The 13,287-nt window shown below is 42.0% G+C and overlaps 1 protein-coding gene across 7 annotated transcripts in view; it reads right to left on the bottom strand.

Annotated features, from left to right (window-relative positions):
- SETBP1 (SET binding protein 1) overlaps window positions 1-13,287 on the bottom strand; it is a 377,682-nt gene that overhangs the window by 78,542 nt on the left and 285,853 nt on the right. The window contains exon 5 of one of the 7 annotated variants that reach the window (XM_017951682.3): window positions 4,849-8,063. The exons of the other annotated variants lie outside the window; for them this stretch is intronic. Coding sequence (XP_017807171.2) covers window positions 8,059-8,063 — 5 coding nt within the window. The 3' untranslated portion in view covers window positions 4,849-8,058. Of the gene's footprint in view, window positions 1-4,848; window positions 8,064-13,287 lie in introns of those variants that run through there. 7 annotated transcript variants of the gene reach the window in all.

The raw sequence follows: 13,287 nt of genomic DNA, 5'->3' as shown, positions 1-13,287 counted from the left end.
AAGCTATATTTCATTTATTAATGAAGAAAATTTTTTTAAACATTTAGTGTAGAGCATTTATAAAATCTATAGTAGCATACATTAATGTCCTAGGCCTTCAAAATCACTCACCACTCACTCACTGACTCACTCAGAGCAACTTCCAGTCCTATAATCTCCATTCACAATAAGTGCCCTAGACAGGTGCGCCATTATTTATCCTTGACACCATATTTTTGCTGTACCTTTTCTATGTTTAGATACTCAAATGCTTACCATTGTGTTACAATTATCTACAGTATCCAGTACAGTAACATGCGGGGCAGGTTTGTATCCTAGGAGTACAAGGCTACACCATATAGCTTAGGTGTGTCCCAGGCTATCCTATCTAGGTTTGACTAAGTACACTATGATGTTTGCACTGGGATGGAGAGGTCTGGTGGCGCACACTAGCAGAAGCAACATCATTTTACAGTTGTTCCTCAGCTACTCTCTGTCATAATTAATGTATATTTTTCTAACTCACTTTAAAACTCACAATCTATAAATTGGTTGCCCTTTCCCTCTGGGAACAAGACTCTAGTGGAGTACTGAATACTCTGGTTCTTGGCTCCAGATATTGTTTCAAAATCAAAAAGTCTTATACTAGCTTCCCCTGCAGGATCTCTGTGGCCTTCATTGTAAATCTGTGAGGAAATCATGGTACTTTTGGCAATGTAGCTGGCTAGAGGTTGAACAGTGAAAATGAACAATGGAGAATTCATAGCCCTAAAAGCTGATTACAAGTAATCCTGCAGATAGTAAATGGTGGATTACAGAGTGATTATTGACAAATTGATGGACTGGCACCTAGACGCTGTCAAAACTAAACAGTTGTACTGTAGATTTAAGTTAAGAACATTTAAAAGAAGAAAAGGAATCATCACGCAAGTAACTGTGCCCTTGCATGAGATTCATATGAAATAAATAAGACTGTGCTCCTTGATTGATTCCACAGATTAAAATAGTTCAACATTAATAAGTGTATTAAGCCTAAGACAGAATTATTATTACTATTATATTATCACATGTACAGTTGTCTGGGCCACTTAAGACAGAGATAGAGGAATAGCATAGCTCTAGAGAAATAAAATCTGAACAAAACTAGACTCTGAACAAGTTACAAGTTATCTGAAAATGGAAACAATAGTACCTACTGCTTAGCTCTGGGGCATTGCCCATTTTTGGCAAAATAATCAAGTAAACTTTTTTTTTATCTTTTTAATACAGAGTCTTGCTCTGTCGTCCAGGCTGGAGTTCCATGGCGTGATCTCTGCTCACTGCGACCTCCACCTCCTGGGTTCAAGTGATTCTCCTGCCTCAGCCTCCGGAGTAGCTGGGATTACAGGTGCACGCCATCATGACGGGCTAGTTTTTGTATTTTTAGTAGAGACAGGGTTTCACCACGTTGGCCAGGCTGGTCTCGAACTCCTGACCTCAGGTGATCTGCCCGCCTTGGCCTCCCAAAGTGCTGAGATTACAGATGTGAGCCACTGCGTCTGGCCTAAGCACGTAAACTTTAAATCATGTAAACTTAAAATTCGTGCCTTCTCTGCAAATTAAGCATGTAAACTTTAAATCACTGCAAGGTCCATTAGCAATGATAACAATTAGTAACATGATAACCAACCAACTCAGAGTGTCTCTTATGTGTCAGACATCATGAGAGAAAAATGGTTGAGATGCGTGACCTCATTTAATCCACACCACATCCTGATGACACATAATAATAATGCCAACATCACTTGATCATTGTACATCATTCTGTAGTTATAGCATATATGGCAGGGGTCCCCAAACCCAAGGCAATGGAGTGGTAAGCTGTTGGGACCTGGGCTGGACAGCAGGAGGTAAGCGGCAGGGGCAAGGGGAGCAAGCATTACTGCCTGAGCTCCGCCTCCTGTCCGATCAGCAGTGGCATTAGATTCTCATAGAAGCCTGAACCCTATTGTGAACTGCACATGTGAGGGATCTAGCTTGCATGTTCCTAATCAGAATCTAATGTCTGATGATCTGAGATGGAACTGTTTCTTCCTGAAATTATCCTCCCTTCTCCGCACCCCACTCCCCTCCCCTGCCCGTCTGTGAAGAAATTGTCTTCTACAAAACCAGTCCGTAGCACTAAAAAAGCTGAGGACCACTGATACCTGGTTTTTGTTTTTGTTTTTTCCAAGATGGAATCTTGCTCTGTCTCCCAGGCTGGAGTGCAACCTCGGCTCACTGCAACCTCCGCCTCCCAGGTGCAAGCAATTCTCCTGCCTCAGCCTCCTGAGTAGCTGGGATTACAGGCTTGTGCAACCATGCCTGATTAATTTTTGTAGTTTTAGTAGAGACAGGGTTTCACCATGTTGGCCAGGGTGGCCTTGAACTTCTGACCTGTGATCCGCCTGCCTCAGCCTCCCAAAGTGCTGGGATTACAGGCGTGAGCCACTGCGCCCGGTCTATACAGTATTTTGATTGTGTACCTTTTCTAAGACGGCCATGTCAGGAACAACAATGTTTTGACAAATGGCAAAATTGAAGTTGAGAAATGGTGAGTCACTTGTTCAATGGCAGACAGCAAACAGGTATCTAGTCTCTGGGTTCTTCCCAAAGTTTCATACCATCACAGACCAAAGGAATGGAGCGGCAGGCAGGGGGCTATTTAACCAGGTGGATGGCTTACGGCTGTCGCCAAGCCTAGAAGAAAACACTCAGCTGGCTTGAGCTGATTACCATTTCTGGTGTTACTTGGCAAGAAAACTAAGGCGTGCTGCTGCAGCAGGAGGGACTGAAAATTAGACTTGAAAATCTGCTCAGACAAGGAGGGCAATGGGACAGTGTTTAGGAGTATGGGCTCTGGAATTGGGCTGGCTTGGGGCAAATCTTGACTCTACTCCTTGTGGGCTCTATGACCTTGAAAAGTTACTTCCTCACTCCATGCCTCATGTCCCTGACTTGTATAATGGGGATAAAGGTAGTGCCTCGTTATTAGAGCTGGCTGGTGGAAAAATAAAGTTATGCATTCAAAACACTTAGAATGGCACCTGACATTTCATGAGCCCTCAAATTAATTATACTGGAACTTGACCATAACAGAAAATGCATCTGAAGAAGGCTCTGTGTACCTGTTTTGCCCCAATCATGTTTTGATACACACAAAAGCTTTCAGAATGCAGACATGCACCCAACCCTATGATTCTATAAACTAAAATGCTTCTGTTCATGTTCTCTCTCCTCTCATTTTTCAATGTTCATAATCATGATTTACTCAACTGGCCTGGCTTCCACTGAATAACTTCCCTACAAGGCCCTGTGGTCTGGAGGTTGAGGGTCCACAGGAAATATTAGACAAGGGTTTTCAGTGACTTCTCAGGGGGCCCACATACCACAATAGCAATTATAGTCACGGCTGAAGTTAAGCATCCTGTGACCTTGTCAAGTCCCTTAATTGTTCTAGGCCTTGGTGTCATCATCTATAAAATCAGCATAGAAACACAGCTGCCCTCAGGCCATGGACTGGGTTTAGCAGAGGAAACTAGTACTGAAACCCATGACTCCTCACTAAGGCTTGGAGTGCCCCCCATGATGTCATACTCACTTCCAAGCCTTTAAAAGTAGAAGTCAAAAAGGGTTTTAAGATTAGCCTTCATAAACCAGCTGAGATTATATGACCCACTGGGAACAGAAATAAAACAAGAGGAAACATCATATATTCTGCTGCAGAAGAAATACATAAATGATAGAGCTTTCAGTCTCTATATTTATCTACGTTGATGACTACTTTGCTTATCACTCACCAAATCTGTTACTGTATGGATAAACTCAAAAAGTTACGCTCTTGCTTGGTTGAATATGCTTTTCAACAACTCATGACAAACTCAGAAGAGGAGGGAAAAAAATGCAAGTCGAACCAGAGCCATAAATTTAAAAAGCGTTTAGGCAGGGAATACCCTAAATAATATAATAATCACAGAATCATCCAAATTAGATGTGGAAGCATGGAGTTCTGGCTCTGGCCCCCTGAGGGGACTGCTCTAGGAAGCCAAGGTGTGTGGATCTTCCAGCCGGCGGCCCCTGCCTCCCCAGCCCGGCACTCTGCCATATGCTTGCTTCCCAGGCTTTTTGCTTGTGCGCATTTCAATGATGCTACCATTTTCCTCACCCAATTTGTATATTTTACACCTGTATAGGAGAATGTTATTGGAAGTGTCATTTATTCCAGAGCTGTGAAACCACAAATGGTGATTTACTCAACAGCAACTTCAGTTCACACAATCAAGCAATTGAGAAGCTTTTACTACCTTCAATTCCACCCTACCTTCCCCAAACTTTCACTTTATGGGGTGTTTTTTAATGTTTCCTACAATAAGCTTGCTCTGAATATAAATGCACATTTCCAACATATATGGCACTTTTGAACAGCATGAATAGAAAATCTTGGAAAGATGCTACAGTGAAGCAACTGCAAACATAATACCCTGTTGTTTTTATTGCTAATTAGAAACAAAACACAAGTTCGACCTTATTGTAGGCTAATCAGCTATTAAAACTAAGTGCTTCTTAAAAAACTCAAATCTGGTTGCCTTCTTTAGACATATGAAAAAGGAAAAAAAAAAAAAAAAAAGGCAACCAAAAGGGAGCACATGCTTTAAAATTCTTCCCTGAATCTTCTCTATGCTGATGGAGATTCACTGAGTGGTTCTGATGTAAAATGTAAACATGGGCAAGGCAGCCAGTAGTCTCAAGGCAAAGAGGTGGCTGCCATGATAAACCCGGATGCTCTTCTCTTGCAAAGTCCTGTTATTGTCAGAAAGATGAATTCTAAAACAACTCTATATTGTGCAATCTGCAGATTTTATTGACAAAGGTGTCAAGTTCCACAGAACTGAAAGTTGTTTCCCTTGTCATGAAATAAATAAGCAGGTTTGCTGGTGCTTCCAGCTTTATTCAGTTTGCTTAGATACAAGGTGACTGTAAGCATTGATTCCATGTAAGACCGGATATAGATTTTTGAAGGGAGGTACATGTTCTGGGAGTTAGAGTCACCTCCTGAAGCCAACTGGCTCTGTAGCTTGGCTCAGGGATCCAAGGAGAGACAGAAAGAAACTGCTGGAACCTGAGAGATTATGGTGAGGGTGGGGGGAAGTGAGGCGGCTGCAGTTTTGGGGGCTCTGCCTCAGGGATTCACAGGATGTTACAGCTGGAATTGAGGGCCTTGAAGATCATGCAGAATTATGTTTCTCGAACTTGAGGGTACATCAGTTTTCAACAGATTATTGTTCTCCTGCTTCAGAGGTTCTGATTTAATAGGTCTGAGATGAGGCCTGAGAATTTCCATTTCAAACAAGTTCCCAAGTGAGGCAGATGCTATTGGTCTGGGGACCACTTTAACTTTGGGAACCACTGATTTAATGCGATTCTTTCTTTTCACAGATGCATAAACTGAGGCCCAGACAGAAGTACTGATCTGCGAAGGCCACAAGCAACAGCCTGTGCATGAGAGCTAGGTCTAGAAGACCCATATTTCTTGCTTTTAAACCTGGGCTCCTACTGCTTCCCTAGGACCATGCTTTGCACCCTCTTACCCTGCTACACATGACCGTAACCTTAACCTAGAGCTGCGGAAACTGTTTCTGAAACTGCCGTCCGGGATGGGCTCTCATCTTCCTGCCGAAGGCCTGCACCTTCTGTGCCTTCAGTGAAGGTGAGCAGCCCCAGTGCTTGAGAAAAAAGAAAAAGCCTTTCGAGGCTCCTCAACCTCCCTGCCTCTCCCGCCTCTGACAAGGTTTCCATTTGTCAGAGAAGGGAGAGGCAGGGGAGGTTGGGGCTATTCAGAACTGAACTTGGTTGTCTTATAAAGCAATGGGTTTCTAGAGACTAGATTTTTTTTTTTTTTTTTAAAGCAGAAGAATGTGCGAATCAGAGAAACTACTTGGGGCTGGATGACCTCTAAGCTTTCCTCTAACTTTGAGATTCTATGATCTATGAAATTGGCTCTTCTAATACATATTGTAGTAAAATTTCCTCCTTTCCAACCCTACGAAACCATGGTTTGTGACGAGACGTAAGTTGTAATCAAATAATGCTGAGCCCTGAAAACAGTTTACCGTGCAAACTAGCTATTTCCACTCTTATTTCAGCAATCAATTTGTAAGAAACATGTCCCGACACCACTATCAGAATATTCCCAGCTCACCCAATCACTCTACATCTTCTCAATCTGCTTCATTGTATACTCAGTACTCATCAATATCTGAGATCATATTATAGACTCCTGGCTTTGCTTATTGTCTGGTTCCACAGAAACAAGAATAGAGAACAAAGCATCACTTCTCGTGGTCACTGCTCTAACCACGACATTCAGACAGTGCTGGGCACACAGTGGCGCTGGGTCAACATTTGCTGAGTTGACTCCGAAATTTCCATACCTCCAAATTTACATCCACAGAGGTTTTCAAACACATGAACTTAGTTATTAAGAAGGAACTGCTGTTTGTAAATGTATTAAATTAGGAACATGAATGAAGAACCAAGACAGTCACATATTTCTGCCCTGTGAGCCAATATGTGCAATAGATGGCGGTAAGAAAAAAAATAAGGAATATTCAATTGCATAGAGTGAGTTTTCTTGAGCCTTGAAAATATTTTGTTCCTCTGAGAGCCTCCATATGTAAGAGGTATTTGTGATTTTTGTATCAGTGTGGACCATTGGTTAGCATTTAGGTCTGGAATACTTTCTTCGCAAATTCTTAAAGCAAAATGACAAGCTCAATCAATGACTCAAAATTTCGGATTCATTCAACACACAAATATACTACCCCTCTATCCCTAGTAGAATCATATAGCTCTGTGATCACTTTCATGAGCCAAGCTTTACTAAATTATCTTTGAACTTACAGAGGATAATACTCTTCAGAAAATTTCATTGACTACCATTTTATTTCAAGACTGTGGATTGAGCATCGAACTGAACCAAACGTTGTATGGATATGGCCAGTAGTACCCTGAATTTCATTAAAGTAAGGCAGCTCCTTTGAAGTTATCCTAGAACAAAGGGCCAGGCAAATATGAAAGGCTTAGGGGCAAAGTTAAAAACAGACTGTTTCCAGGAATACAGTTTTAAAGCACAAAACTTTTAAACATACTGGAGTTGACCTCTCAGATTGCAAACGGAAGCAAATGCAGATTCGGTGTTGCTGGGTCCCTAATGGCCAAAAAGTCCGTGGAAGTCCTCTCATGGTGCTGTGGTAGCAGTCACCGGACAGGAGAGGAAAAGCCTCCTTGGGCTCTCAGAGGTATCCTACTCAATATCTGTAAACTAAGTGAGTTGTTTAAATCAGTAGCTTGGTAGAGGAGAAAAAGCACCAACTCTGAAGTCAGCCAGATTTGAGTTCGAATTCTGGGTCAGCCCCTTATGAGACACATGATTTTAGACAATTTATTCACTTCTTGAGGCTCAATATCCTCATCTTAAAATCAGGATAATTGTGTCTGCACAATCTTTAAGACATCCGGGATAATTAAAGATCTTTTTAAAATGTCAAATGGCATCTTTTAAAACTTATCAGCCAATAGCTCTAACTCACTGCAGGCCATCATGGACAGCCACCCTATGTCTGCAGTGCAGGAAACAGAACAGGGCTCGGGAAACATACGTGCCTAGGTTCATCTATAAAAGACTCACTATGGTTGGTGTTGCTGACTTTGTTAAGAATGACAGCAATGCAAGCTTCCATTTTGACATTCAGTAAGAGCCCTCATTTGAAATGTTGTCTCCTCATCTGTTAAATCTGTTAAATGGAGCTAATCACATTTAACCCAGTCCACCTTGGGCAGAGGCAGATATCATTAGAATCATGGCAGATAAAGCAGTTGAGTATAAATTAATACTAGGTAGTGTAATACTATCAGGATTGGATTCCTATTGCTCACTCATTTGGGCTTCAGTTTATTTGTGCTTTGTGATTAATGTCACAAGATATCATGTAAAATGTTACGGTTTCCCCTGCACAGGTAGACAACTTATTCCTGGGCCCGGCTTCCAGTTTCTCTCCTTGTTCACCCTGCAGTGGGAACAAAAAAAAGCAACTGGCATGAAATAAACGTGGTGAGGGGCCTCTTGGAAATTGGGGCCTGTGATGATGAACTCTGTATTGACACTCTTAAAATATGAGCCTGTCCTAGTGTTTTATGTCATCAATTGTGACTGTCAACTTCCTTTGCAAGTGGAGGAATAATGGAGCTATGTTTTTTCCTTGCTCTTCCCCACCTAATGTTGGCCCGTGGGCTGGTTGCAGCCCTGGCTGACTGAGGTGGGAGGATGGATCTGTTTTCAGAATAAGGAAGGTTTTATGATGCTGTGTAGTCATCTCAGATTCAAGAATAGGAAGAGCACAGGCCCCAGAGCTGAAAAATGCACCATGCTGCTAAACTTTCTCATAGATGAAAACTGTTGGGGAAGTTGGGAAAGATTTTACTAATTCACCAGCTCTGCTTGTATCAGTAGCAAGAAAAGATCAGTCATTCCTGAATAGATATAAGGGGGAGATGAAAAGGCTGGAGGGCAAAGTGAAAGGTGTTCTCTCCTCTCAGCTGGGTCAGACTCTGGGCAGCAACTTCAAGAACGCCCATGTTTATCGGCCACTTTGGCCTCTGTGAATTGAGCCTGTCATCCCTAAAATCTGTTCCAGGCTATGGGATTATTCTGGGAAACAAGGTTGTAACTTCTACCAAGGAAATATAAGAAGCACAGCGATCTACTAATAAATCAGAAGACAATTAAGGTTAGAAAGTCAATGTTCAGCAAACATTGATTTCTGAATTAAATCAACATATCAGGGTAATTCCAAGGCTAGTGCCTGGAAGGCAGCATTTTATTCACAATCCAATTCATCCATCAAAAAGCATTTCCCCACTCGTGGGCCCTCATTCTACAGAATAATTTGGGACATTTACCAGCCACATCCAGCTTTTCTGGTGGGTGATCCTTCTTGATTATACATTGGCCAGGGTTTATAACCAAAGTTAGATCAGGCTTATCTGCCCTCTCTCCCTTCTTTGCTCCTTCCCCCGGCCCTTTCCCTAGAATATATCAGTTGTCCACACATACTTTCTCCATTTCTTTTTTGATATCTATCCAAAGGAGACCACAGCATGCCCAAAAGACATTTCCATGGGCTCTATCTGGGATCAGAAAGAACACATCTAGTGAGTATAGAAGGAAAGCTTTTCAGTGCCATAGGGGTTGGCCTCATAGTGAAGGAGAAAGAATCATTTCAGAGCTGGAGATGGAGGAATCCTCAGATGTAGTAAGAGTTGCCATGTATTGATGATTTACTATAGGTTAGAAATGTTATATGTTCTTTACATATATCAACTCTTTCAATCCTGACAAGAAGTCCCAGAATAGACACAAATTTCCCCCATTTTAGAGATACAGAAACTGAAGCTCATAGTCCTTAAATTATGACTCTATGACTTACCAACAATAATAAAATATAAATACATGAATACCTTTTGAGCACTTCCTATACGCCAGGCTAAGTTCTAAGCATCTTCTATGAAGTCACTCCTTTAATTCTCACAACACATCTATGCCTCTCTATATAATTATTCACATATTACAAACAAAAGGGCTGAGATGCAGAGAAGTAAATAACGCACCCATATCATCCAGCTAGTGAGTGACAGAGCTGGGATCCAAGTCTGGGCATTTGGAAGCCTGTGACTCTAATAGCTACTAACTATAACCACGATCAATTATTCCTCTCCTTGCCCTGAGCTGTATCTTTGCCCTGAGGACATGTACGTGGGTCACCATTCTAGGGCCTCAAACACAGGATGGTTCAGTCATGTGCTTCTGGTTTCTGGTGCCCAGACTAGGCACAGCAGGGTGGATGAGGACCAGTTTACTTCCCAGCAGCCTGCCTTTCCTGAGTTTACACCACACCATGCAAATCTTTTTCAATACTGGCTTTTTCTTTGTGGTTTATTTATTTACTCACTCAGGTTCATTTGCTTTGGAGCTTCTTGAATGTCAGAGCTTCATATCTCAAATGCGAGCCAAGCTTTGGCCTTTGCAACAGCCCAGGGTTAATACGGACTGTAAACAAGGAGCCTCCAAAACCCACGGTGGCTCTCCTCTGCTGTTCCTCAGCACCTGCCGCCTGCTTCCTGCTCCAGCACATTTCCTGGGCCTTGTGCAAAAGGGGCCTTAATACCCCCGAGGAGCTCTGGTGTCTATACGCATAGAAGTGTGTGAGTGAGTGTCTGTGAGTGTATGTGTGTGTATATCCCTGCCCAAAAGCTCAACTTACTAAACACTGAATACACATGCACAGTCTACTGAAGGTGGCGGTAGGTATTTTGAGAAATAATTCCTTAAGGTAGACAAAGTGGAAAAAGCCTCCGACTTGCAGACCTGTATTCTGTTCCAGGTTTGGCCACTACTGCTTCACATCAGCAAGGACACTTAACCCCCTGAGCCTTGATTTTGGCATTTTTAATTTTAGGGGATTAAACTAGCTTAGTATTTCCCAAACCGTCTTCTGCAGAATGTTAGTATTCTTTGATAGATTAATGGGTGGATTTGGAGAAACAAGAGTTGTGCAGTCAGATAAATTGGGAAAAGATGACTTTTCCTTTATAGATAGATCCATATCACTCATCATTATGTTGAAAGCTATGTGATGTTATATAGTAATCATATATTTTTGCTTATTCTAGTATTTAATAAATTTATTTGATAATCAAACTCTTTTTATTCACAGAACACCTAACAATGCTTCTTGGGGTGCTGCATAATGCTGAATTAGTTTTAGGATATCAAGCTGTCCCAGGTACAGTACCTTTACATTCGAACCTCAGTAACTCAATGGTTACTACACTTGTTAAAGGACGGAATTGCTAACGTGAGAAAACCTGTAACTGGCATTAAAAGTGAATTTATTTTAGTGTAGGGCAATTAATAAGACAGTAGAATTGAAGCCTAAATTCCATCTCTATGTAAGTAGTGAAAGGTAAACGGTCAGTGAATGTTCCCCACAGTAAGACTGTTAACTGTGCCCTGCGTCTAGCAGAACTGCAGATGCAGACAGGATTTGCTATGCCCTATTCACAGGTTCTTAATGATGAATTTCTTTTTCAGTGCAGAAAGACTCTTACGGCCAGAGAAGTGCAAATATTAAAATGGAAGAGAGCGTCTCTTCTTGGATCTGAAATTTCCAATCATATCTTTGTACCCCTTACTGATCTTTACACACCTTGTGTGGCATTGATAAGAGGGCCACATGTATAGAAGTTAATAAACAGGTGTTGGTCAAATCAGATCTCAAAAAGTGCCTTTGTGAGGTCTACGTGTTCACAAAGGGCAAAAAGACAATAACCCAGTGTTTAAAAAGAGTCACTCACAGGCCAGTTTAGTAAAAATGTATCCTATTTTTTACTTAGGTGTCTTTGTTTTCCTGCTTTCCCTTTTCTTAATGTGGCATATTTTATATATAAATGGAAAGTGAAATTCATACAGTGACTTTATGTTTTCTAGGTAAAACTGGTCTGCTTTTGACTCGTCTTGCTCTTGATATCATAAGAGTTTGGGATGTTCCTATTTTGTTTTAAAAAGATGGACTGCCTTTCTCCTCTTTTAAATGTATGCAAATATATATTTGTGGTTTGTTGGGGTGTTGTTTTACCAGGCTTTGGTAAATCTAGTCACCCACCTGTGCACATGAGTCCACATCAGTCATTTGGGGAGGTCTACTGGATCTGAAGCAGGAAGCCTCTCTGGCTTTTAGTTCAGAACCTCAAATCCTTTTATGTAGTGAAAACACCATAGCAGGCAAGGGTGAATCATCCTAGACTCCTCCCTCCAACTCCCTCCTCTCTGCCTTTCTGCAGTCCTGCTCTCTTTCCTCAGCTACTCTCCTCTCCCTCCCCTCCTTGCCAACCTTACTTAGCTACCTTAGTTTTGAGCTTCTGAATCTCTCACCTGGATTATTGTAGTTGCTTCCCAGGTGGTCTTCCTGCCTCCCTCTTCCCTCTGAGATACATTCTTTATTCTTCTGGCAGAGCCATGGTTCTAAAGCAATGCCACTTAAATGGGGCCCATGATCAGGGCCCATACACAGGCTGTTATCGGCCTATGATGATTATGGAAATTGAGTGGAAATGTTTGGAAACTTTCAAAACAATGTGATCAAATACTTTTATATTCATACAACCTAATAATAAGCAAATTTGAATTGTATTTTGTAAGCCACTGCACTTCATTTTTACTTCATTTTAAAAAAAATTTCCTTTTAATTGAATTTTACATAGGTATTGACCACCAATTAATTAGGGAATGGAAGAAGTAGAACAACAACAAAATGGTTCTGGACTACAGTCTGACAAGCCCTGTCCTAAGGCATGACTCAGAGAATATTATCCCCCACTCCCCACTCTGCCAGCTTAAAACCTTTGTGTGGTATCCCAAAGTGCAGTCTTAACAGTACCAACTCCTCTGTGTGGTGTGTCTGCCCCTCCTCTGTCTGCCTCTCCATCCCTGTGCATCACGCCCCATGGGGCAGCCCTATCAGCATTTTCTTGCCTCTTCCAGAGCTGTTTGCCTCAGGGTTCCTGTCTTTATTCTCACTGCTCCTCTGCCTCTATCTGCTCTTTTTCTGTGTCTAGCCATTGGGCCCTCAAAACTTAATGGAATGCTGCCTTTTTTAGTCCTCCAAGAAGCATTAAGGACTCTATCCATTTGCCCCCAATGGCCCCATACTGTCTCAGCACCAAAGACTTCACAGTGCCCTTCTCTGTCTCCAAGAGCATCTCCCTCACTTAGAATGGCAGCCTCCAGAGGGCAGCAACTGCATCATTTGAGTCTCCATGTATTAGATTCCTTGACACAAAATAAGTAGCTGCTTAATACACATTTGTTTGAAAACAAGCCCGGCTAGGTGTGGTGGGTCACGCCTGTAATCCCAGCACTTTGGGAGGCCGAGGCAGGTGGATCACCTGAGATCAGGAGTTCGAGACCAGCCTGACCAACATGGTGAAACCCCTGTCTCTACTAAAAATACAAAATTAGCTGGGTGTGGTGGCACATGCCTGTAATCCCAGCTACTTGGGAGGCTGAGGCAGGAGAATTGTTTGAACCCAGGAGGTGGAGGTTGCAGTGAGCCGAGATTGCCCCATTTCACTCCAGCCTGGGGAACAAGAGCAAAACTCCATTTCAAAAAATAAATAAATAAATAAAGGCCCATGCATTTGTAATTATACCAACATTGATGTATTCTACTATTG

The sequence above is a fragment of the Papio anubis genome, chromosome 19 (assembly GCF_008728515.1).
Source record: "Papio anubis isolate 15944 chromosome 19, Panubis1.0, whole genome shotgun sequence".
Lineage (NCBI taxonomy): Eukaryota > Metazoa > Chordata > Mammalia > Primates > Cercopithecidae > Papio > Papio anubis.
This window is presented reverse-complemented; position numbering and strand designations above follow the sequence as displayed.